Genomic DNA, 25,631 nt, shown 5'->3' on the forward strand with positions numbered 1-25,631 from the left:
GGGGAGGGGAATATATGTCTGATGGTGGTATCACTCTGGAGATGGTGGAATTGGTGGCTTATGATCCTTTGGATGCAGGTTCTGGTGGGCTGGAAAGTGAGGCCCAGGGACACCCTTCTGGTGTTATGGGAGGGAAGAGCAGGGGTGGGGACCAGAAGTGTGGGAAATGGGCTGAATATAGTGAGGGCCCTGTCAACCACAGTGGTGGGGAAATCCTTTGTTGAGGTAAAAGTTAGACATTTCTGTGCATTCCTGTGGAAGACAGCATAAGCAGAATAGATGCAATGAAGACAGAGAAATTGGGGGCAAAAAGGAGAATCACTAACTTAAGTGGACAAGGGAGGAAATCAATCAAGTTAAATTTAGAAGAGAGAAATTCCGTTGGGCAGAAATAGGCAGAAGCAATGGGTCTACCTTGGTTATCCCACTTGTAGATTTTGGGAAGAAGGTAGAAGTGGGCTGTACAGGATTGAGAGACCATGAGCTTGGGGGCTGTGGGGATTAAGGGGGAAATCCCCAGAAAGGATGAAATTGTTGACCATTGGGAACACAATAGCCTGATGTTCAATGGTGGGATTATGATCCCTGGGAGACAGGAGATGTCTGAGAGCTGAAGCTCAGTTTCCACAATGTAGAGGTCAATATGCCAGACAACAACAGCACCACCCTTGTCAGCAGGCTCTCTATTTCTATTCTTTTTCCAATTTTGTTTTTATCTATATTAAGCCATATTTTATTTAGCAACCTTTCATGTTACATCTTATTGAATTCATTTTGCAATTCTAAAATACTCCATCCATCTATCCCTTATTTATCCTAAAAAAAACTAGTTTGTCTAACACAATTAAGGGGATAATGATAATATCACTAGATAGTAATGCAGAATCCCGGGTTAAATTTCTGGGGATGTGAGCTTGTCACCAGCATGACAGATGGTGAAACTTGGGTTTAATAAAAATCTGAACTAAAAAGTTGGCGACCATGTAACCACTGTTGACAGTCACAAAAACACATCTGGCTCACTAATATCCTTCAAGGAAAGAAATCTGTTGTCCTTAGCTGCTGTAGCCTACATGTGATTTTCAGACTCACGCAATGCAGTTGACTGTTAGCTGTCCTCTATGCAATTGAGAATAGACAATAAATGCTGACCTAGCCCCACTCATTCTTTATTAAAATCATGTTGTTTCTGCCCAACCATATTATGATTTTCTATGTACCCTCATTAATTCATTCACAACACATCCCAACATTTTACTGATGATTTATATCAGGCTGTCTGTGCTGTAGTTCTCTTTCTTCAACTTCACCTTTTTGATTCATATGTATCTTCTAATTCACTGAGACTATTCCAAAATCTAGGACATTCTTGGATGATCATGAACCACTAGATGGACTGTCTGTGCAGCTATGTCTAATTCTAGAATATAGGCCTCAGACCAAGGTAATTTGTTGATATTTGTATCTATTAATAGCTTCAGTATCTTTAAACAATGAAATCTTGATTCCCCAGTGTGTCTGCTTTGTTTTGTGTCTCTACTGAGAAGACAAATATAAAATGGATGACTAATACCACTGCTTCCCCATTTTCCATTATAATCTCTCTCATCTCAGTTTGTCCAGTTTGTCATCGTTTATAAGGCGGTAAATAAATAATGCCACATTCTATGTTCTATATGAAAATGGAGTAGTGTAGGACAGATCGGCTTCAGGTTGGTTCCACAATTCGGCACAACGTCGAGGGCCGAAGGGTCTGTACTGCGCTGTAATGTTCTATGTTCTAATTAAATATTTCATTCTTCTTTCCACTTTACATAGCAGTCAGTGCTCTTTTAATCTGTCTTAATATTTCATGCTAACTTATACTCATTTTTTTTCTCCCTCTTTATGAATGGTTTGGTAACCTTTTCTAGTTTCTAAAACTTCCATAGGTTGCTACTGTTCTCAACATCATTACAATACCATAACATCTAAAACTCTTCTGAACCTCGTCAGTTAGCACTTTTCCTTTGGAGTTTTACTTTCTCAACAAATCAACGTTCGTTGTAAATTCAGAAATATATATGTATATATTCATCATTCCTATCTACTATCATATCTTTTACTCTAATTTTCCAACCCTTAGCCAATCAATCTTTTAAGTTTTAGACTCTAGTTTTGAACATTGAATTCAAGAGGAGTCTATCTATGTGAAATTCACCATAATATGATTGCAGTTTCCCAGTGGATTATTGACCATGAGATTACTAATTAATCGCCTCATGCCAGCAGGCAAGATATAAAATAAATAAATTTGGTTAGTTTAGGTTTTGTTTTGCTCCTTTATTGTATGATTGATGATCTTGTGACAGTCACAAGAATATAAACAAATATATTGAATACAAATGTTATTTATTGGAACTGGAGAATCTATATACACCACAAGTGCAGGAGCACATTCCATCGCTTTCTTATTCTGTTAGTCTACATTTACAATTCATAGAGCATGTGGGACATGACATCACTTCCTCAATTAATATTCAATTGTAATCTCTTAAAGGGATCTCACACAAGTTTCACAACCAGTTCTAAGAAAATGTCTTGGATGCTTGTCTTCAAACTTCTTTTGACAATCTGATTTGTCATGTCCGTATGAAGCTGAGTTATTGCATGCACAACCCCCCCCATTTCCTATTAATAATCTGTTCAACATAATAGTTGCTTCTCTAACAAGTGATTTCTTTCTCTTGTTATTTGTTATCACTACCTATGCTGTTTCTATTTCCTGATATTCCGACCAAAGATCTTTCCTCGTTGAATTAGACCATTACTCTTTTCCTTTTTCATTTTATTAGTCTTTTATAATATTAGGCATTTCAAATATTAGGTTCCCAACTTTCAATACTATCTAGTCATGCCTTTGCAAAGGTTAGTTGAACAAACCAATTTATTCCATTTAGTGCCAATTAATTTGCCAGTCTTGTTATAAATTACTTATAGGGCTTTTGTGGTACAGCAGTAGTGGCCCTACCACAGGATCAAGAGACCGGTTCAAGTCCCATCTGCTCCAGAGGTGTGTAATAACATCTCTGAAAAGGTTGATTAATAAATTAGGCTAAGTAAAAAAACCTTTTTACTAAGGTTTTAACCATTCTTCCTGACTTGACCTAATTCATTGAGGCACTATGGCTATTAAACTCCTTGTCCTGCACTGCTTATCTTTATTCAACTAACTACACTGTTCAATGATTTGCGGATGTAGGGTTTGCATCCAGCAGGTGGAGAGCTGCCAAGTGTCGCACACTGCCTCGTTTGGGAAAGATCTATCACATTAAGTTAACCGGCATTTCTTCCCAAGGGTCAAAGACCATGGGTGGAAATCCAGACTCTTCAGAGCTATTGACCACAGCCAAGTAGCTCCTGATTGCTCTCATGTGAGGAAGGCCTCTTGTGGTTGGGGGAGGCCTGTAGTGGGAGTGAGCAGGTGGAGGAGTGTTCTGCACCAGGACATAACTTTGTTTTTGCTTGGGAGTGATTGAAAGGCTAGGGAAGATTGTGAGGCTAGAGTTAGAGTGAAGTTTAGGACTAGGAGAGAGAGAGAGAGGCGCCTGGGGTAAAATAAACTATTTTTTATATTGCACAGGCTACTTTATTTTACGTTCAGGCAACATTATCTTTAGACCTGCGGGTGTGGTGTTGCAAAAGCACAGCAGGTCATGCAGCATCTGAGGAGCAAGAGAGTCAATGTTTCGAGCAAAAGCCCACACTCCAGCACCACACTCTCAATTCTAATCTCCAGCATCTGAAGTCCTCACTTTTGCCTAGTTACATCCTGCAGCTTGAGAATAGCATTTGTTTTCTTTCTGTTTTGCACCACCTAGAGGTGGAATCCCATAGGATACTCAGCTATGATTGAATTGGCTCTCCCTATAATCTTCTTTCTCGTCCTTACAGATAGCAAGTACTTCATTTCTTCAAGGTTAAGGCTGATGTTCCTTCTTCATTGCATCCTGTATTCTCATATTCACCAACTCACATTCACATCTTATTGCAACTTGTCCCTGATTATTTTGACCAAATCTAAAAGTCCTGAAGAAGGACCCCCCCGCCACCCACCCCCGCCGAAACATCAACTCTCTTGCTCCTTGGATGCTGCCTGACCTGCTGTGCCATTTCCAGCACCACACCTCATCAACTCTGATTTCTTCAGCATCTGCAATCCCCAATGTCTCCAAATCTAAAATGTTACCTAATGTAACGGGTGTGTCCAAATAACTTTCACTCCTATGTTTGCAGCTTGAACTCCAGGTCAGCAACTTGGAGCTGAAATTCCTCAACACTCTACAGATGTGATACATCTTTTTAAATTGACCTGTGTCTGAGCAATAATCCTTAATGTTCACTTTGTTTCCTGATCGATCTACACTCAATACTTGGTGTTATATTTCCTCATGGCATACGCCTGAATGTTGCCAGCAAGCCTCTTATAAGACACAGTATAAATTGCCTGCTGAAAAACTGTATGCACTGCATCTTTTACAATTCTTTATCTGTGTAACTAGTAACTTTTTCAGAGAACCCCAATGAAATTTTGTTAAAACACATTATTAGATTAGATTACTTACAGTGTGGAAACAGGCCCTTCGGCCCAACAAGTCCACACCGACTCGCCGAAGCGCACCCACCCAGACCCATTTCCCTACACCTAACACTACGGGCAACTTACCATGGCCAATTCACCTAACATGCACATTTTTGGACTGTGGGAGGAAACTGGAGCACCCGGAGGAAACCCACACAGACACAGGGAGAACATGCAAGCTCCACACAGTCGCCTGAGGTGGGAATTGAACCTGGGTCTCTAGCGCTGTGAGGCAGCAATGCTAACCACTGTGCCACCGTGCCGCCCAACATTTATCTTAATAAATTTATTGGAGATCCAAGATGGTGGCGGTCTGAGAGGTCTGCTGTGCTGAGCTCTGTGCCATATCCGGGGCAAAGTGGACCTTTAAATCCCACCCACCTGCTAACCACCCCGAGGAGAAAACTGATAATATAGAGTTGATGACTATCTAGAGCTTCTAAAACTGTGATTTGAAAGCTCTAAGATCAGGATGAAGTCGAATAAAGGAAAAGGGGTGAAAGGAGTAGGCCGGGCACTTCCCTACTATGTCAGGGGTACCTGCAGCCATTGTTCAAACTCCCATGGCAGCCTCTTTGGATTCAACAGGGCAGCAGCATTTGCATGTGGAGTTTGCTAAACTCTGAGGAAAAATCGAGGCAGTGCTGGAGCCGATATCTGCCACGCGGAAGCATGAATAGGAGATCCAAACACTGAACTGACAAGTGGAAGCAGTTGGGCAGAGGACCACAGCATCGGAGACCATGACTGAGGACTCGGGAGGGCTGATCTGAATGCTGGAAGGCCAGGTTCTGGTCCTTCAAGAACAAGTGGATGACCTTGAAAATAAAAGTAGAAGGAAAACTTCCATTTGTGGGTCTCCCAGAGCGCGAAGAAGGCAAGGATCCTGTTGGATTCCAGGAGAAATGGCTCCCAATGTTCCTGGGGCTGGAGGTAGAGTCGGGCTGGGTGAGGGTGGAACGGGCCCACTGGATCGCAGCATGCAGATATGGGTTGGTTCCGCACCCCTGGCTAGTCCTAGTGCAAATCCAGCACTTTAAAGGAAAACAGTTAATTATTGAAACAGCAAGAAGACTGGGAAAAGATCTACAAGCTTTAACATACAAAGGCTCAACAAGTCCTTTCAAGACTTACCTGGAGCCATAATTAAGAAGAGAAGGCATTTGATTAAGTCAAGAGGAAATTAAAGGACCTAAACATTCAATATTCCTTGAGGTACCTGGTGGTGTGGCATTTCGCTTAGAGAAGGACAGTCTATAATTTCAGTTGGACAGAAAAGACAAAGAACTTTGTGAACTCCTTGAAATAAAAGACTTGGGTCAGGAGGTGGAGGGGGGAAGGTGGAAGGGGCACCATTATGGACAATGGTATAGTTTTTCTTTGCTTTCTCTGCCCTTTTTTTTCTCCCTTTTTTTGTGGTTATCGGTCTGATAGATTCTGTACTACCTTGGTATAAAACTTGATTTATTTAACATTTCGGTTGGTTGGTTATTATCTGGGTTTTTTTTGCTGTTCTTTTCTGGATTAGGGGTGGCCATATCGGTGGTTAAGATGTATGGAGAAGAGGTGTGGAGGGGGGAGGGTGGGTGTCCATTGTTAACTCTCAGGAATGTAATAACATGTTCTGTTTGTCTGTGAATTGCTTGAGACTGGGGCATGGCTCAGCTGAAAGGAGCCAGGATGGTTGCAAGGATTGGGAGGCCAGGGGGGAGATCTCTAGTGAATTGGGTTTATTTGGGTGTTTGTTTCAGTTAAATGTAGTGGTTAGTTTTTTTTAGTTACAGGAGTTTTCCCAGGAGTAATTTTAGATTTTATGGAGTTAATGTTTTCTTCACTCGCTGCATCTAAGATAAGCTTCCTCCCCTTGGGAAACCATGGGCTGCCCTGGATGACCATGGCTAGTGATTTGTTCAGGTGGTGCACCCGGAATGTAAAAGGGAGCCATTCCCCCATTAAGAGAAAGAAGATGCTGTCAAGTCTTTGGAAGGAAAAGGTTGACAATGCCCTGCTGCAGGAGACGCATTTAACTGCTAAAAAAACATTTGAAACTGCAGCAGGTGGTTATGATAGGGTATTCGTCTCCTCCTTTCGCTCTAAAAGTAGAGGTGTGGCTATACTAGTAAGAATGAACCTCCCATTCCAGGTAACTGAGCAAATTTAGGATGAACATGGATGGTCCATCATTCTTAAAGCTCTAATACACAGAAGAGTATGGCGTCCTGAATGTTTATTGTACCCTGGCGTACCCTCGTAAATTTCTAATTGATGTAGTTGCTACATTAATGAATCTTGGGGTGCGCGTGCATCTACCCCGATCATAGGAGGGGATTTTAACCGCCTAATGGATCCCAGGGTAGACAGGATGCCAAGGAGCCCGGCGGGCGTACCTGCGCAATCTAGACAGTTGGTGGACTTGTGTGAGGAGTTGGGACTAGTGGATGTGTGAAGGTATCTCCACCGTAATGGAAGAGACTTTACTTTCTATTCCAACCCACACAAGTGCTTCCTACAAATTGACATGTTATTTATGCCCTTGGTCTGTTTGGACAGAATATTGGCTTGCAAAATTGAGAATATAACTATCTCAGACCATGTGCCAGTGTATTTAGATGTTACAATCAAGGGGGCATGGAATAGATGCACGGCACTGGCGCATGGACCCATTCCTGTTAAAGGATAGCAAATTTGCTGAGTATGTTACAAGAGAATTCAGGGCCTTCTGGCATATCAACTCAGGTATGGCCAGTAATCCGTCTGTATTTTGGGAGACCACTAAGGCATATTTACTACGCCTGACCACTTCATATTTAACGACTAGAAAGAGGCAGAGGGGGGAACAGCAACGGATGCTGGAGGCCTAGCTGAAGAAGCACATTATAATAGCCTTTAGTGGTCAAGCTGCAGCAGGTCACGCCTCTCCAGGCTGCTCTTGACTCAGTGCACACACAGGTGGCAAACAAAGAGACCTCCTTTGCTAAACAAAGATTACTTAAATTTGAAGATAAGCCAGGTAGATATTTGGCTGGAAAGAAGAGTTTTGCAATCCATTTTATCTATCAGAGACAGGGCTGGCACAGTTACCCATGAGTTGAAGAAGATGAATGCTAGATTTCAGGAATACTTTGCAGAGTTATACCGGTTGGAGGGTGGTGAAGACCGTGCAGCAGTCCTTTTTTGAGAACCTGGACCTCCCCAGGTCTCCCTATTAAATGCACCTATGGAATACAAGAGGTGCAGGAAGCAATAAAGTATCGCCAGGGTGGCAGATGGATTCCTGAGTGTGTTTTGTAAGAATTCATAAATTTGTTGGTGGAGCCATTTTTCTGGATGTATAGTCATTCATATACTCAGGATTGTCTCCCACTTTCTCTTTGGGAGGCTAATAGCTCCCTCATTTTAAAGAAGGGGAAAGACCCCGAAGAACATGCTTCATACAGACCAATTTTGTTGTTGAATGTGGACTTTAAAATTCTGTCAAAGGTGCTGGTCCTGAGGTTGGAAACGGCATTGCCCGATATTATAAAAGAAGGTAAGACTGGTTTCATCAAGGACAGTAGCTCTTCCAAAAATATCAGAAGGGTACTGAACATAGTATGCCAGCAAAGATTGATCCCGGGTGTGGTGGTCTCCCTAGATGCGGAAAAGGCATTTGATTGGGTAGAATGGCCGTACCTGTTTAGAGTACTAGCTCGCTTTGGTCTGGGGTGAGCCTTTGTTAGGTTGGTGGCAGCGTTGTACAATGATCCTAAGGCGGCAGTCATTACAAATGGTAAGTACTAAATCAGATAACTTTAGTATTGGGGAAGGTAGCCAACAAGGATGTCCTCTTTCACAGTTGTTACTTACCTTGATAATTGAGCTGTCAGCCGAGGCTATCAGGAGACTTCCTAAAATAGTGGCGCCAATGGTTGGAATGGGGGAGCGTAAGATCACCCTATACGCTCACAATGTCCTTTGTTTTTGCCCAATCCGGAGAAATCCGTATTCCAATTGATACAAAAAAATTAATTATTTGGCAGTTTTCAGGATACAGGATCAACTTCACAAAATCAGAAGCCATGCCGGTGGGGTGGTTAGTGGAGGTGCCTGATCTGAAGGATGGTATGCAGTTCCTGTTTAGGTGGTATTTGGGAATTTTTATTACCCTTGCCTTGTGGATTTGGGGTTGATTTGGCTTGACATTGAAGCCTCACAGTCAAGATATCCCCGAGTTAATCTATTATTCATGGATAAGATGAAATCTGTGACCGAGCAGTGTAAGACCCCAATCATTTTGAATACGGTGAAAGCTTGGAGGATGATGAGGCAATACGAAGACAATTGGCTTAAGACCTCGCCGTTTATCCCGTGGGTGGGAGCCCAAGAATTTAAGCTGGAAATGTGTTGCTGGAAAAGCGCAGCAGGTCAGGCAGCATCCAGGGAACAGGAGAATCGACGTTTCGGGCATAAGCCCTTCTTCAGCCCTTTCCTGAAGAAGGGCTTATGCCCGAAACGTCGATTCTCCTGTTCCCTGGATGCTGCCTGACCTGCTGCGCTTTTCCAGCAACACATTTCCAGCTCTGATCTCCAGCATCTGCAGACCTCACTTCCGCCCAAGAATTTAACCCTGGGGCAATGGACTCTGGCTTTTGCACATTCTCCCCATGTCTGCGTGGGTTTCCTCCAGGTGCTCCGGTTTCCTCCCACAGTCCAAAGATGTGCAGGTCAGGTGAATTGGCCATGCTAAATTGCCCATAGTGTTAGGTGCATTAGTCAGAGGGAAATGAGTTTGGGTGGGTTCCTCTTCGGATGGTTGGCTGGGCTGAAGGGCCTGTTTCCATAATGTAGGGAATCTACAAACTCCCAGGTCATTTCCTCTGCCCTGAAGCTCTTCAACCATGTCCTGAAACAGACTCGACTCTATGCTACTTTCTCCCCACCCCCACCCTCCTCTAGCTTATCTCTCCACGCTTCAGGCTCATTGCCTTTATTCCTGATGAAGGGCTTTTGCCCGAAACGTCGATTTCGCTGCTTCCTGAACTGCTGTGCTCTTCCAGCACCACTAATCCAGAATCTAATCTCATCTAACCATAGTAAGGGAGCTGAAGGAAATCCTGGGAATTGAAGTCATCTGGTATTTCTTCTCCTGGGATTGCCAAACCTTCTCTCTCTGGGAGAACAGGGGAAGAGGTTGTGTAATATTCTTACCTCCTGTGCAAGGAAGAACATTCTAATGAGTTGGACGTCGGAAAACCCCCCCTTATGGGATAGCGCAAGCTGTTGAGGGAGCATCTCCCCAAGACTACCTTACAAATATGGTGCACCATAAAACGGAGCAGTTTTAATAGACATGGCGGCCCTTTCTAAAATATATAGATGCAGACTTACTGGCAATATTAATCAGGGCCATGGTATAGCCATGGGAGTCGCATTGGGCGGCCCATGGGGTCCTGGGAGGGGGAAGCTGGGAGCTTCAGTGGAGGTGTAGTGAGTAAAATAAAGTAATGTGATATAACTTAATTTAATTTAACTTGAATTCAACTTAATTTAACTTTTATTTAACTTGATTGTAGTTTAGTTTAAGTAGATACGTTTGTCCTGGTAGAATATTAAGTAGTTTATTATTAATAGCATTGTGATATGACTCTGCCTCTATCTGTTTGTATTCCATTTTATTTATATATAAAAAATTGTTTTTGTACAAGATTTGAATTTTTTTTTAATAAGAATAATAAAAATAAATTTCTCAAACAGTCCTTGCTTAACCCATGTATTTGTAAACACTTACTCATTTTGTCTCAAATTATGCATTTTAGGAGTTTGTCCACAACTTTAAAAGTAATTAATTTCTCATTATCCAGTTTCTTTATCTTCTTTCTTGAATAGAGGTGTTTTGTTGGATTAAGACAGACCTGGAGCACAATTTGCATGTGTTAGCAAGTTTAAAACTTGTGCTCAGAGCCTGTGCTATTTTTCTTGGCTTTTTTCCACAGTTTAATGAACATACCACATTATTAAATGACTTTCTCAACTTGTTTTGTTCTTTTGATTTCAAATAATCGACTCCTTTACCCCTGTTAGTTAAATCAGTTGTTGCATGGTACTCTGTAGTAGAGTTTGTTCTAATTTCCACCACTGTTGTAAAATAGGATGCAAAAGTTTTATTTAATGTCTGTGATACCTGCATTGTTTGGTTGTCTGTTGCATCTCACAATAATCACTCTGTCTGCAACGTATGTGCTAACTTTCCTTTGTGGTTAATTTGTACCAGCTGCCTTTCAGTTTTGTTGAACTTGAATGATTTTCAGTCTAACACATCTTTCATTTATATAACATTGCTGCATTACTACATTCAAATGGCTAGCTCTCCCTGTATTCCATGTGATCTAACCTTGCTAACCAGTCTACCATGTGGAACTTTGTCAAATGCCTTCTAGAAGACCATATAGACAACATCCAACGCTCTGCCTTCATCAATCTTCTTCATCACTTCAAAAAACTCAAACAAATTAGTGAGACACAATTTCCCACGCACACAACCACGTTGACTATTTCTAATCAGCCCTTGCTTTTCCAAATGCATGTAAATCCTGTCCCTCAGAGTTCCCTCCAACAACTTACCCACCACTGACTTCAGGCTCATTGGTCTGTCGTTCCCTGTTTGTTAGCAAGTCCAGTGTCATGAAAAAGAATGAGATAGGCTTTTGCTTTTGATCTTTCCTATTATAAATGTCACGTTTGTTTTTTTTCCTAACCCCATCACTCTATCAGCCCTTCCCTGTTATCCAAGATCCTGTGCTTGCATATTAAGTTCCCAATATTCTCCAAACACAAGTCATATGACCATTTTATCTACTGTAATTATTCCTCCATAGTCATGGATACTTCTCCAGAAGCAGAAAACAATTATGTAGAAAATGGAAATCTAATATGTGCTGATGAGAAGTCAAACTCCTTTTGCTAATCCATTTAGTTTCATGCTATTTGAAGCCCTAGACTTTTGCCATGTGGAGATAATGTCTATTGTAATGAAAATGGTGGAAGTGCTCTAAAATTAAATGTCCCACCCATCGATTCAGGTGTCGAATCAGACAGGGTTTTGTGCAAGCACATTTCATGGAAGCAGCTGACTATTTAAATTATTTAAATTTGCTATCTCTGTCAAGTGGAATTAAGAATTGTGCGCTTAGAAAGGCTAAGGGCAGGTTTGATCTTTGTGAATTAATTTGGATAATCAGGTAGCTCTTTGAAAAGTGAACATATCTATGTGGATATGGTCCTGAGACTACTCTTAGGCCTTGTCATGCACGCTTAGAGCTTGATCATGTACCCTTGAGGAGAAGTCACTGATCCTATTCGACTGGAGTGAAAAAGCGCAACCCACCCATACCCCTACATTATTTATAAAAGTTGTATAAACCTCTGGGAACTGTCAAAGTGTCAAAGCAGTTTCAAGAAACCCATCAAGAAACTGTCAAAATGTGTTTTAATGATTGGGTTTTTTTCCCAGTAGCGTGTACTTTGCAAGATAGAACTTTAAGTATTAGAAGTTTACTTTTTCTCCTGTTCTTCTATACGTATGGACACGAGCTTACATGGTAGGTGAAGGGGAGGGGAGTGTGGGTGGAACTACAGTTTGACATTAAGTTGGCTTGTGGAGGTTGAGGGACCATGGTGGCTTGTTAAGGGACATAACATAAGTTACGGAGTATAGCTCTGACTGTTTTATATTTTTATTTCATTTAAGAATGAGAGCAACCTTAGTGATACAAGTTATGATTTTCATTCTCTTTTTATAAATTTTTTATTGAGAAGACGATTTTGAATTTTTTACAAAAATATAAAATTACTACAAAATAATAGAATAATTTTGCAATATAACAACAAAAACCATAAACAAACTACTACTGTACTCCACAAACAATGTAGGAGAAAAAAAACTACACAAACTACAATTTAATAAATAACTAAAACAAAATAAAACAAAACAAAATTAAACTGTGTTGAACCAAGGCAAATTAAATTAAATTATGTTGTTACAACACTCAGCACAATCCCACCAAAGTTCCCCATCACCGGGAGCATCAGTTGGCATATCCGTATTTGTTCAGAATTCTTCCTCCCAGGGGATCCCAGGCTGCAAGACACAGTCCTCGTGGCTACACAAAGGCCCTAACCAATATAGCCAAAAGGTCGGCATCTATATGGTTCAAAAGGGGCCGCCACGTCCTATAAAAATATTCCGTTTTCTGGTGCACCATATTTGTAAGGAAGTCCAGGGGGACGTGCTTCAAACCTAACCTACGCCAACCCGAGAGTCCTAGGGGATTTTTATTAGATTAGATTACTTACAGTGTGGAAACAGTACCTTCGGCCCAACAAGTCCACACCGACCTGCCGAAGCGCAACCCACCCATACCCCTACATTTACCCCTTACCTAACACTACGGGCAATTTAGCATGGCCAATTCACCTGACCTGCACATCTTTGGACTGTGGGAGGAAACCCACGCAGACACGGGGAGAATGTGCAAACTCCACACAGTCAGTCGCCTGAGTCAGGAATTGAACCCGGGTCTCTGGCACTATGAGGCAGCAGTGCTAACCACTGTGCCACCGTGCCGCCCACTGACACCCAGCTCATCAGAATGTTCTCCCTCGCACAAAGTGAAAGAATACTGAACAATTTCTTCCCATGCGTGTCCAAAGAGGGCAGATTTGGCAAACCCAAGTGGAAAGACACCAGATCTACTTTGAACTCAGTTCCCAAGATCCCTTACAAAACACTCACTATAGCGCTCCATTACCTATGATGTTTGTGGCATGACCACAAGCAATGAGTAAGAGCACCAACATCTGTTTTACATTTAGGGCACATTGGGGATGCTCCTTTTTTAAATTTTGCAAGCCGCTTCGGTGCCAGATAAACCCTGTGGAGTACCTTCAGTTGCATAACCTACGTCCTATTGCAAATCGAAATCTTCCTTACGTTCTCCCAAATGATTTTCATTCTTAAAAACAAGATAAATTGTCAAGTGGTTTCTCCCAAACAGGAATTTTCAACAATCTCAATGACAACATTGTTACCTAGATATATTTTTAAAATAGGATTGTAGCATTACCAGATACCTGTTCATATTAAAGCAATACTTGCATGGGGAGAAATGCTTTATACATAGTTCATACTATTCTGATCTGGGGTGTTGATATTTCGATTATTTTGGTGTTTCTGAAGCTGATCACAGAAAAGATATCACTTTTCTCTTATCACTTCCTTCAGTGCAGCAACAGATTGTTCATTCAAATCAACAAATTTCCTTTTGCATTATTCACGGACAGACCTAAGCCTAGAATGCATCATCTGACATTTAATGCATGATTTTAGTCACTGAGTTAATCCAAATAATTGTTGTCATGTATGTGATTTAGTTACTGGCTGTCATAGATACCCACCAAAACTTTCAAACAAAATAGAAAGAGAAATAATATTTCATGGGAAATAAAGTGGCATATGGGATAATGTGAGTATCTTTTTTGGTAATTGGAGATGAGGTTATGAGCGGGCACACGAGATGGGTAGAGGATATTAGTTGGATGAGTTGGCATGGGAAGTGTGTAGGAGTAAAAAGGGTATGAGGAGCTTTTTGTGTTTTATTCTTTTATTTCAACTTTTAGACGCAGATCTGAAGTCCTGAGGTGGTCTGCCTCTGAACCCTACAACTCCTTCAGGTCTTGCAGGAACACCTGGCACAGTTTTAATTCAATTTACTCTTCCAGTTTAAAACCAGGGAGTGCAGGTGGTTACTTTTAAATGTCAGATCCATGGAGCTAGGAATTCACCCTCTCTCCACACCCAATCCTAGAGTGAAAATCTGGGCCTAAGTTTCTAATCATTCTTTTCCCTTGACCTATCAAAATACATGAGCCCAAATATAAGTGCACAATCATGTTTTCAGAAAAATTATCTTTTCTAATTTCCGCATCTCGTAAAATCTTCATATCAACTTTGCAACCAAAAGTGAAACTTAACTCATCTTGAAATAATTAGGAACAGGTTGTCAGGTGAGAAACAGACCTATGAAAGTAGTGGAGTTATTGAATTCATTTGAATTACTTGACCAAAGAACTCACATATAACTGATGACCCCTTCCCAATTTTTAAATTTCAATGGTTCTATTAGAAAATTCTGCCTTGAGCATTATTGAAAGTTAGGTCTTGCTTTGTCTAAGATCCAAATATCCATGAATCCTCTGAAAATCCTAACTGAGTTCAGATTTAACTTTGACTACAAATGTCTTATTATAATTTTCTTTCCAGGAACTTCAAATCTGCAGAACTCCTATGTTTTTTAATCTGTCTTTCCTCCTACATTATAAAACTCGCACTGCTGTCATACATTTCTTGCTTCCTGAACCCATGACTACCTTGTCTTCTTTCATTTATACTCAAACTTATTGATATTTAATACCATGAAATAAAATTACATAATTTGTTATCCTCTGCCACGGCAGGTGAGAATTTGAGTATCAATAAACTACTATGCATCAGATCCCGAACATCTTGTGAAAAAACATCAGCTACGGTGATTGCTAGTGGTCCTAGAGGTAAAGTATGTAATCTGCAAAACTGCTACAGCTATTCATTACTATTTCCTGCAACTAATTATTTCAGATATTGAAGTCTTCCTTTTAGGTGCTTTGGATCTTTATTGAAGCATTTAAATAATGAAATTTATATGCCTATCAGTGCCTGGACTATGGAATGTGTGTATTTGTTAGTAATTTTAAAAGATGCTTCATTCAACATGACTCTTTCTTCAAAATACTGCCCAAGTGTTCCCTGTTATATGTTAAATATATTTGTCCATTTTTTGTGATTTCATGATTCTTTTAAACCCCTGATTTCTTAGTTTATGTCTTTTTTTTCCCAATGTAAATCACAGTGCAATTCAGCCTTCAAGCTGAGAATATCTTCCTTGGTTAAAATACATTTTTCAAAAAAATGTTTGTTTAGGCAGATATGATCTATGATCCCTTCAAGCAATGGTATTTAATCCTTAACTCAAAATATAAACCTGAAAAAACAGGCCCATGTATAATTTTGTTTGCTAGTTGAAATTTTATTTTTAAAATAAAACCATCACGATGTTAATATTTTCCTATTAGCAGCCAATTTTTCTACATTTCTCAGGCTGGTAGCTAAAATGTGACATTTCTTCTGTTGTGCTTGACCCACACTTCTTAACCATAATTGATAATGGAGAAAGTTGAGAAATTAGGAGGATTGTTTTAAACAGCCCTACAATATGTCAAAAATCACGCAACACCAGGTTATAGTCCACCAGGTTTATTTGGAAGCACTAGCATTTGGAGCGGTGCTCCTTCATCAGGTGGTTATGGAGTCCTACACTGGCACCTCCAAATCATGACTACAATATGTCATAATCCACTTGCGAAAGTGCACTAATACACAAGTCCCTCTACTCCTTAGATCATCAAATTACTTAAAATCCCCAATTTTCCTGCTTGATGAACTCAGGTTAACACAAAACACTGACTAGGATTCTGGATGTAGGTATGCTTGCTGAGTTGGAAGGTTCGGTTTCAGACGTTTCAACACCATAGTAGGTAACATCATTAGTGAGCCTCCGGATGAAGTACTGGTCATATGGCCCACTTTTTATTTGTGTATTTAGGTTTCCTTGGGTTGGTGATGTCATTTTCTGTTCTTTTTCTCAGGGGGTGGTAAATGGGATCCAAATCAATGTGTTTGTTGATAGAGTTCCAGTTGGAATGTCATGCTTCTAGGAATTCTCGCACATCTCATTGTTTAGCTTCTTCTAGGAAGGGGATGTGTTGGCCCAGTCAAAGTGGTGTCCTTCCTCATCTGTATGTAAAAATACTAGTGAGAGTGGGACATGTCTTTTTGTGGATAGTTGATGTTCATGTATCCTGGTGGCTAGTTTTCTGCCTGTTTGTCCAAAGTAGTGTTTGTTACAGTTCTTGCAAGGTATTTTGTAAATGACATCAGTTTTGCTTGTTGTCTGTATAGGGTCTTTCAAGTTCATTAGCTGCTGTTTTAGTGTGTTGGTGGGTTTGTGGGCTACCATGATGCCAAGGGGTCTGAGTAGTCTGGCAGTCATTTCTGAGATATCTTTGATGTAGGGGAGAGTGGCTAGGGTTTCTGGATGTGTTTTGTCTGCTTGTTTGGGTTTGTTACTGAGAAATCGGAAGACTGTGTTCATTGAGTACCCGTTCGTTTTGAATACATCGTATAGGTGATTTTCCTCTGCTCTTCGTAGTTGCTCTGTGCTCAGTGTGTGGTGGCTCGTTGAACTAATGTTCAAATGCAGCTTCATTTGTGGATGTTGGGATGATTGCTTCTGTAGTTCAGTATTTGGTCTGTATGTGTTGTTTTCCTGTAGACTTTGGTTTGAAGTTCCCCATTGGCTGTTCGATCTACTGCGACATCTAGGAATGGCAATTTGTTGTTGTTTTCCTCCTCTTTAGTGGATTTTATGCAAGTGAAGGTATTATTGATGGTCTTGAAGGTTTCCTCTAATTTGTTTCATTTAGTGATGACAAAGGTGTCATCCACGTTGTGGACCCAAAGTTTGAGTTGGCTGGTTGGCAGAGCTGTTTGTTCGAGTCTCTGCATTACTGCCTCTGCTAAGAACCCTGATATTGGAGATCCTATGGGTGTTCTGTTGGTTTGCCTGTAGGTGTGGAACCCTATATAGACTTTTTAATACTTCTTGCCTCCCCAATCCTTCTAATTTATGAACTACTTCTTCGTCCCAAGCTCTTTCAACTTTTTTTTACTGCAGACATAGGGAAATCAACAATTAATTGTTCAGTCTCTCAGTCACCAGTTAGAGGCAACAACTTAAGAAAATGGCAGGAGAGAAGAGCTAACTTCCAGGCTATGGTTCTATCAATGGAGAGAGAGACAGACCGCTACCCTTTCTCAGCTACAATCTGGAGACATGCATCTGTATTGTTTGCGAACCCCTTGTTCACCTGCCCAGGAGCTAGTTAGAGAGTTAATATCATACTGATGAGTTCTGGCCTCCACAACAGGTCCTGATTGCACCATCTGATCAGTGATCTGTCTCTGGACAAAGCTTGCCCTTCATTCACCCAGAGCAGCATGATGTCTAAGACATCTTCGCCGATTGCTTGAACGAAGCAACACAACTCACAGTGAGTTCCAGCAGCAACTCCTTCCACAGTACTTGGTTTAAAGTAGTTCTCTCCCCATTTTGATCCATAATCCAAAATAAAGAAAGATTTTTTTAAAAATATGACCTTTACATGCATCCACCTTTATTAGAGATGAAATACTATTTAAAAATGTATTTCATCACAAGGTATGTGACATATAAAAAACAAAGCACAGGACCTCCAGCCATTCATCCTTCCTCTTGTATAACTTTATAGCATCTTTCAGCACCTATCTTCCCTCTCAGCCATGTGCACGCGCAGCTGTTTCGAAGGACTGTGCACACTAGTCGTTGTTCACAGCATTGACCTCTTGTTCTGAAAGTTCCTGCTGTGCATGGACCTCAGAGATCTGCAGAGAAAAACAGTTAATGAGTATTTATTAAATCTTTAACTCATTCCATCATTTTACACTTGGCACAATGCATCTGTGATCACACTATCTTTTCCAGCAAAGTGGATAATCTTAACATTAAATCAGGGAGGAGAAAGTGAGGACTGCAAATGCTGGAGATCAGAGTTGAGAGGGTGGCACTGGAAAAGCACAGCAGGCCAGTCAGCATCCAAGAAGCAGGAGAATCGATGTTTCGGGCATAAGCCTTTCATCAGGAAACATCGATTCTCCTGCTCCTCGGATGCTGACTGGCCTGCTGCGCTTTTCTAGCGCCACCCTCTCGACCCTTAACATTAAATCATTTAAACAATACAATCCTCATCTGAATAGTCTTACATTTTGAGTTTCACTCTTATCAATAAATGCCAGCAGATTATGGTCAGTATAGGTTAATGTTTCATGTTTATCAATTTGGACATAAACTTCAAAATGTTGAATTAGAATACTTCCTCTGACATTGGTTTAGGTACTTAGAAGAGTTCTCATTAGCTTCTGTATTCTCAACTCATCTTGTAACAAGACTACACCCAAGTCACTAATGTCAACTGCCATTTTAAAAGGTTTGAAAAAATCATGGTGGCCAAAACTGGTTGATTTTTAATTCAGCATCTCAAAGGCTACATGGCATTCTGCTTACTATACCACTTTTGCTTGTTTATAAGTGATTAAAAGTGTAGCTGTCATGCTGAAATTAAACTCAAAGTTCTGGTAAAACTAACACATTCCCTACAACTTCATGATTTCTTGTTTAGTTTTAAGAACAAGGAATTCTATTACAGCCTTCATTTCAGCCGTCCTTGGCAATACTTATCATTGTCCTAAGATGTGTCCTGGCTAAGTTACACTTGCTTTTGTAAATTCAATTTTGGTTAAATTTATTACTAAGCTATCAACTGCAATTGCTTAAACAGGTATTTTAATGATCTTACATGCGCTTCCCATCTGTTACTGTATATTTCAACAGCATTTAAATAAATAAAAAATTAGGTACATCAGCGATGATATGATTCATAAGGCTGGGTATTTTTGAACCTAAATGGCATGACTCAAGTTTGGTATAATCGATTTGTTGGAACAAAAGTGTGTTGCAGCCAAATTGTCTGAGATTCACTTTGGGAAATGTTTACCTCTTCTTCTACCTCACTCTCCTTGTCTCTGATAATCTGTACTACTCTTACATCAGACAAACTTGCTCCTCCTTATTCTCTTCCCTATGATGATACTCTTTCAATATATTTAAATGGCATAACCAATTCTTTTTCATATGATCAGGAGCAACTACAAGTTAAGTCATTTGACTGACCCTCCTAACTACATGAATAGACTATTGAATTTCACTTTCAAAGGTTTACCTTGTAAAGACAATAATAAAAGACTTCATCACCTACTTGAAATGTTCTAATTGTAATATGTTTACCTGCCCATTCTTTCTTTTTTGTCTGTGAAATGTTAAGAGCTCTTCTGCTCGGAGTCTTTCTAGAAACATGGACAGCTAATCCAACATTGTGGATTTGTCTTGACAATATTCCTTTAATATTAATGCATCTCTTATCTCATGGTCAGAGATCAATTCAAGTGGATTAAACCTAGAAGATTCATTCGAAGAATCTCTGGCAGCTAATAAACCTAACCCTTTGTCCCAATCCTATGGGTAATCATGAAAATATGCCTTAATCATGGTATTGAGAGTCTGATGGTATTTCTACGAAGCTTCCTATATTTGTGGCTGATATGCAGTTGACTTCAACTTTTTATATCCAAACTGCTGATGCGATACTAGAAAACTTTAGACAGATTGAATTGGTAAACCTGTAAACATCAGAGCTAACTTTCCTGCTACTACCCCAGCTATAACTTCCTTAAAGGGAGAGCTTCTGGAAATCGGTAAGGAAATTGTAAGCATATACTTGTGTCCTGCTTTAATTTCGGTAATGGTCCTACAAAATCTATTGACACCCAACTGAATGATTCCTTAAAAATTAAGGTGCTGGTTTAATTACATGTTGAGGCTTACCTATTACCTGGTGTGTATGACATGCTTCACAGAATTGCAAAATATCCTTATGAATTCTTGGCCGGGTTATTGATGCTTGCATTTTTCATATTTCTCTGTGTCCAGCTTTTGGAGTTTTATGAGCTCCTGAAAATATCTCCTTAAAATATGAATAGTTTTACCATTTTATGAACAACCATCCATTCTCCATCTCAAGATATGTGGGGGTGTCTCCACTTTCTCAGCAGAACTCTGCTTTCAATATAATAGCATTCTAAAACTTCTTCAGCCTCAACTTCAGTGCGAGCTGACTGTGCTAACCACTTTAACTCTGGATCTGATTAATGCCCTCAATTGATAAAGGCACACCAAGCATTTCTCCTGAATTTTCATCATCCTTAAAGAGAGTTTCAGCTACCATAACATCTGCTTATAGTATTACTTTGATCGCTGATGATTGACTTTGTTTAGCCATTCTTATGGTCACTGCACAAGATGGAAAAATACTGGGGATCTTTTTGTGCAACTGTTGCGTCTCTTTAGCCTTACTGTATAGACGGTGAAGCTAGGACTTTCACGCCAGCTAACTCATTTCACAGGTGTAAATAAACTCCACACATGGGTAATTTCTTTAGCTAACCCCGTTATCAGAGGTGCAGACAAGAGGTCACACGTCAATTGAAGTTTGTACAATGGAACTGGGATACGTTCACCACTGATCCTGTTTGCTAACACTTTAGCTTTCATTGAACTCTCTGAAGGAAAGACTAAATCCTTCTCCAGTGACAGAGTTTGAGGAGCCCTTGTGTCCCTTAATATAGTAATGGACTACTGCATCATTTGAAATAGAAAATGGTTATTTTCACTTTTGATAAAACCCTTAATATCTTTCATCTGTCCTATTGACATCTTCTACACTCATTGCAATGTTTACCTCCGGTTTCATAGTTGTAGTTAAGGCTAATATGTGATCTGTGGCATTTTCCTCTTTCTCGACAAGACAATCAACACCCTAAGTGTTCAATCTTTCAATCACTGTGACAGACACAGCTCATGACAGATGGTAGGAGAGATTAGTCAACTATCATTCAATTTTTGGTTACTTCACTGCAGAGAGAAAGGGAGAGGGATTGTTTCTCTGTTGTAATCTGGAGCTTCTGCACCTGTATTGTTCACAGTCTCTGTTCAGCTGTCCAGGATCCAATCAGAGAGTTGTTATCATGCTAATGACACTGGTCTCCGCAACCAGTCCTGATTTCAGAAATCAATCAGTGATCTGACTCTGGGCAAAACTTGCCCTGCACACACCAATGGTGGCATACCCTCTTAGAAATCCTACCCCACTGCTTGAGTTTTAGTCACCTTTAAAAGGTTTTTAAAAGTGCAGCAACTCCTTTCACAGTCTTTGGTTTAAAGTAGTTCTTTTCCTGTTTTTGTCCACAATACAAAATAAAACTTTGGTTAATTGTTCTCAGCAGTGTTGAATTTAATGATCTGTGTATCTCAATCCCAAAATTTTATGGAGATGATGAATTAGAAACATACCCAGTGCAGATTTCTTCATGTGACAGTGATTGATGCTTAAGTCTTGTTGTGTAATTTGTTGCAGCTACTGTCAATCAAGTGATAAATAAATACTTTTCTACGTGATTGGTTATCATCTCGCTGAATTGTTTATTTAAACACAAAGGGATAGATTTCTTTGGGACTACTTCCAGTTTTTCACTAACGTTGGTGCAAGTTCTGGACAAATGATCTTAATGGCTGTATGCAGCAGCACATCTTCATTGTGTTTGGTGATCTACCAATTAAGTTCAAAATGTGATCAGGTGGATCTCATAGATACTTGAATTCTCTCTTTGAGATAAGAGATGTGGGAAGAATTGAAATAACCATGTCATTTTCATTGACATGATGTAAATTGCAAGAGAAGGAGTGCTGAATTTGTGCTGAAGAAATGTTTAAATTGCTTTGTTTTATTGCAATTTCTAATTATGATGATATGTCTACCTTAGGTCACATTCATTTTTGGAACATATTTCATGGTGGAAAACTGCTAGCTCACTTTCTTTGTGTAAGTTTCAAATATTGCTGAATTTGGGATATTAACTGATAGTGTTGTTTTCTCCTTGATGAGCAAAAGGTAGGGAGCTGTTTCAAAATTTTGGAACTCTCTTCCTAAAAGCTAACAGGGATCCCTTCACCACAAACCATCCAATAAAGTGATTTACCATCACTTACTCCAGTATGGATGGGCAATAAATGCTGGCTTGTCTAGCAATGACCAACTCCCATGATTGAATAATAAAAAAAGGTAAACACGTGAGATGAAAAGGGTCTGTAAGGATATGTTTATAGGGTTAGTTGAATTAAGGTGGCAGGTTACTTATATGAAACAGAAACAGCATGAACCTATTTGTTGAAATGGCCTCATGTACAGCTGCATTAAACTGATGCCATCCAGCTACCATGTGGCTAGAATTTAATGTGCATGAGGATAGAATCAATTTTTAGAGTACTGACCTCTATTATGTCCCACTATGGATTATTGTCGAAGCTCACACAAAGAGGTAAATCAATTGTGATATTGGTAGATTCTTAACATCATATCAGTGCGATTCAGTGAAAGGAATATAGAGTCATAGAGTCATCGAGATGTGCAGCATGGAAACAGACCCTTCAGTCCAACCTGTCCATGCCAACCAGATATCCCAACCCAATCTAGTCCCATCTGCCAGCACCCGGCCCATATCCCTCCAAACCCTTTCTATTCATAAAACCATCCAAATGCCTTTTAAATGTTGCAATTGTACCAGCCTCCACTACTTCCTCTGGCAGCTCATTCCGTGCATGTACCACCCTCTATGTGAAAAGGTTGCCTCTTAGATCTCTTTTATATCTTTCCCTGCTCACACTAAACCTATGCCCTCTAGTTCTGGACTCCCCCACCCCAGGGAAAAGACTTTGTCTATTTATCCTAACCATGCCCCTCATAATTTTGTAAACCTCTATAAGGTCACCCTTCAGCCTCCGACGCTCCAGGGAAAACAGCCCCAGCCTGTTCAGCCTCTCCGTATAGCTCAAATCCTCCAACCCTGGCAACATCCTTGTAAATCTTTTCTGAACCCTTTCAAGTTTCACAACAAATTGAGAGGTCAGAAGAAAACAACAAAACTACAGTAATTGCTGAATCTGACTCTTTATGCACAATTACAACTCAGCATAAAATGCAGTGAAATATTTTAACATGTTGTATATTTTGATCAGTCATCTCATGAGGTTACCGTAACTAGCATGTCAATTAGCGAGGACAGTGCGATGCTTTATGCTGCTGATCACTGTGGGTATATCTACGTCTTTCACATTCTTCATTATGCACTTCATGGACCTGAAACACACCCTCCACAAAGTAAGTGTGACATTTAATCAAATATTTCATGCATTTTGAACAAATGACTGAAACTTATTGTACTGTAACTAATCTTTTGAATAAATTAATTTCTTGCAAAGCATTTGCCTGTTGGAGGGCTCATGAATGCAGTGTTACAAGGTAAGTTGCGAGTTTTAGAAACGGCTCTGATAACAAATAGTTTAATTTTGAACATTCTGTGTACACCTTAGAAATAAATATTTTATTGAACTTGTCTTTCTGATTTTCAATTTTTAAAGAGCTTAGAATTATTTAAGAGTACCTAATCACAAGTATGGAAACAAGAAAACACTGTAAATATAAATTAATGTAATACAAATTGATTTACTTATCTAAATGCTACATTTTCCATGTTTCCACTCCCAAGATATTGGAGTAAAATAATGCTGATGATGTTTAGCAAACAGATGATTCCATACAGGAAAGAAACTGATATAGAGAGACATGACTTGGAGGTGCCGGTGTTGGACTGGGTTGGACAAAGTTAAAAATTACACAACACCAGGTTACAGTCCAACAGGTTTATTTGGAACCACTAGAGAAAGAGAGACAGATGCCATCAAAAGTGAGGTGCTGGAAAAGCACAGCAGGTCAGGCAGCATCCAAGGAGCAGGAGAACTGACGTTTCGGTCAGGAGCCCACAGATACTGACAGAGTGACAAATGAAGAGTTTGAGAGATGTCCAAAGATTAGGCACAGGGAGAGATGGAGAAGTAGACTCATGAATGGAGACAGGAACAGTGTAGAGAGAGAAATGGAGTAGCATTGTAATGTCACACTGCACTTTCCCATGCTAAACATTCACTGGTGCCTTCAGTCGCCTACCACTGTCTACCAACTGTCTCAACATCGGGTGAGCTCATTCCTTCCCAGTTTGTTGCAGTGCCTGAACAGCCAAGTGGCTTGGGTCTGTTCAAAGAATTGGCATTTCCAAACTGGATTTCTGGTGTGGGGAGCTTATGGTGCATTAATACTCATAAATTAAGTTAATAATTTTGCACCAGCAAATGCCAAAAATACTGGAATAACAATGCCTTCTTGTGTTGTTTCGGAAATGTTTCCTAGACTTAGTTGTTTGTGTAATTTTGTGGATTTATTCAAAAACATATGACCAAGTGTTTTTTGTTTGATAGAAAATGATTCATGTTGCTGCTCCTGTTTGTTTCTTTGTATGACACCAACAAGTTATGCTAAGCAGCTCATGTGAGGACATGTTTGGTGATGTAGAGAGTAAAGATATTTTATCCAATCAAGGCTCATTTTTCTCTATTATGGTTACAGTATTGCATTAGTGGAAGAACATCAGTTGCTGCTTACATCTTCTGTGGATTGTAGTGTGAAGCTTTGGAATGTCAGAGGAGAGTTAATAGGTAGGTTCCTAAAAGCCACTAAAACAGGGTCGGTTTTGTTGCATGTTACTGAGCAGATGAATTCTGTGGTGTATTGCTTCATGAGTGGCATTGAGGGCAGTAGTTTGGATGTATCATTTCCAAAGCTTGACCCAGTGATGACATTTCCCCACCCAAATTTGGATGCATCATAGGTTTATTAATGAAGTTTATTTCATTTTATAAAAACCTTATAATTTGAATATTTATTTGAGAGTATATGACATTCTGAATCACAGAACAGAGAAGTATTGAACTCCAAAGTGGCAGTCGACGGGAGAACTAGACAAAATTAGCTATTCATTGTCTTGTCTGCTTAAAGTGGTTCTGCCAATTGGTAGTGGCCTTCCTAAAATGCACAGCAGAAAATTTATGCCTGACCATGGAAACTGATATTATCCGTCCTGTGATAATTAGAGGGACATCACTGCCACCAAACATTCAAAAGAACAAAAACACTATTGAATGAGGTACCACAATTGGAGTATCTGAATCATATCTGCAACTTTGATTCTGAAAAAATAGACAATTTTCAACATTGAGTGTCAATTCAAATGTAAAAAAAAATTAGAAAAATATGACAATGGCTTGCATTTATTTAGCAC

At 39.9% G+C, this 25,631-nt stretch overlaps 1 protein-coding gene across 1 annotated transcript in view; it reads left to right on the forward strand.

Annotated features, from left to right (window-relative positions):
• Positions 1–25,631, forward strand: part of LOC122539249 (cilia- and flagella-associated protein 337-like) — a 118,904-nt gene that overhangs the window by 80,840 nt on the left and 12,433 nt on the right. Inside the window, exons 16-20 of the mRNA XM_087980089.1 lie at positions 15,113–15,205; positions 22,224–22,282; positions 23,476–23,617; positions 23,719–23,758; positions 24,920–25,008. Coding sequence (XP_087836215.1) covers positions 15,113–15,205; positions 22,224–22,282; positions 23,476–23,617; positions 23,719–23,758; positions 24,920–25,008 — 423 coding nt within the window. The remainder of the gene's footprint in view (positions 1–15,112; positions 15,206–22,223; positions 22,283–23,475; positions 23,618–23,718; positions 23,759–24,919; positions 25,009–25,631) is intronic.

Source organism: Chiloscyllium plagiosum, unplaced genomic scaffold (assembly GCF_037043375.1).
Source record: "Chiloscyllium plagiosum isolate Xiang-an unplaced genomic scaffold, Cpla_swu_hap1 HiC_scaffold_36, whole genome shotgun sequence".
NCBI lineage: Eukaryota > Metazoa > Chordata > Chondrichthyes > Orectolobiformes > Hemiscylliidae > Chiloscyllium > Chiloscyllium plagiosum.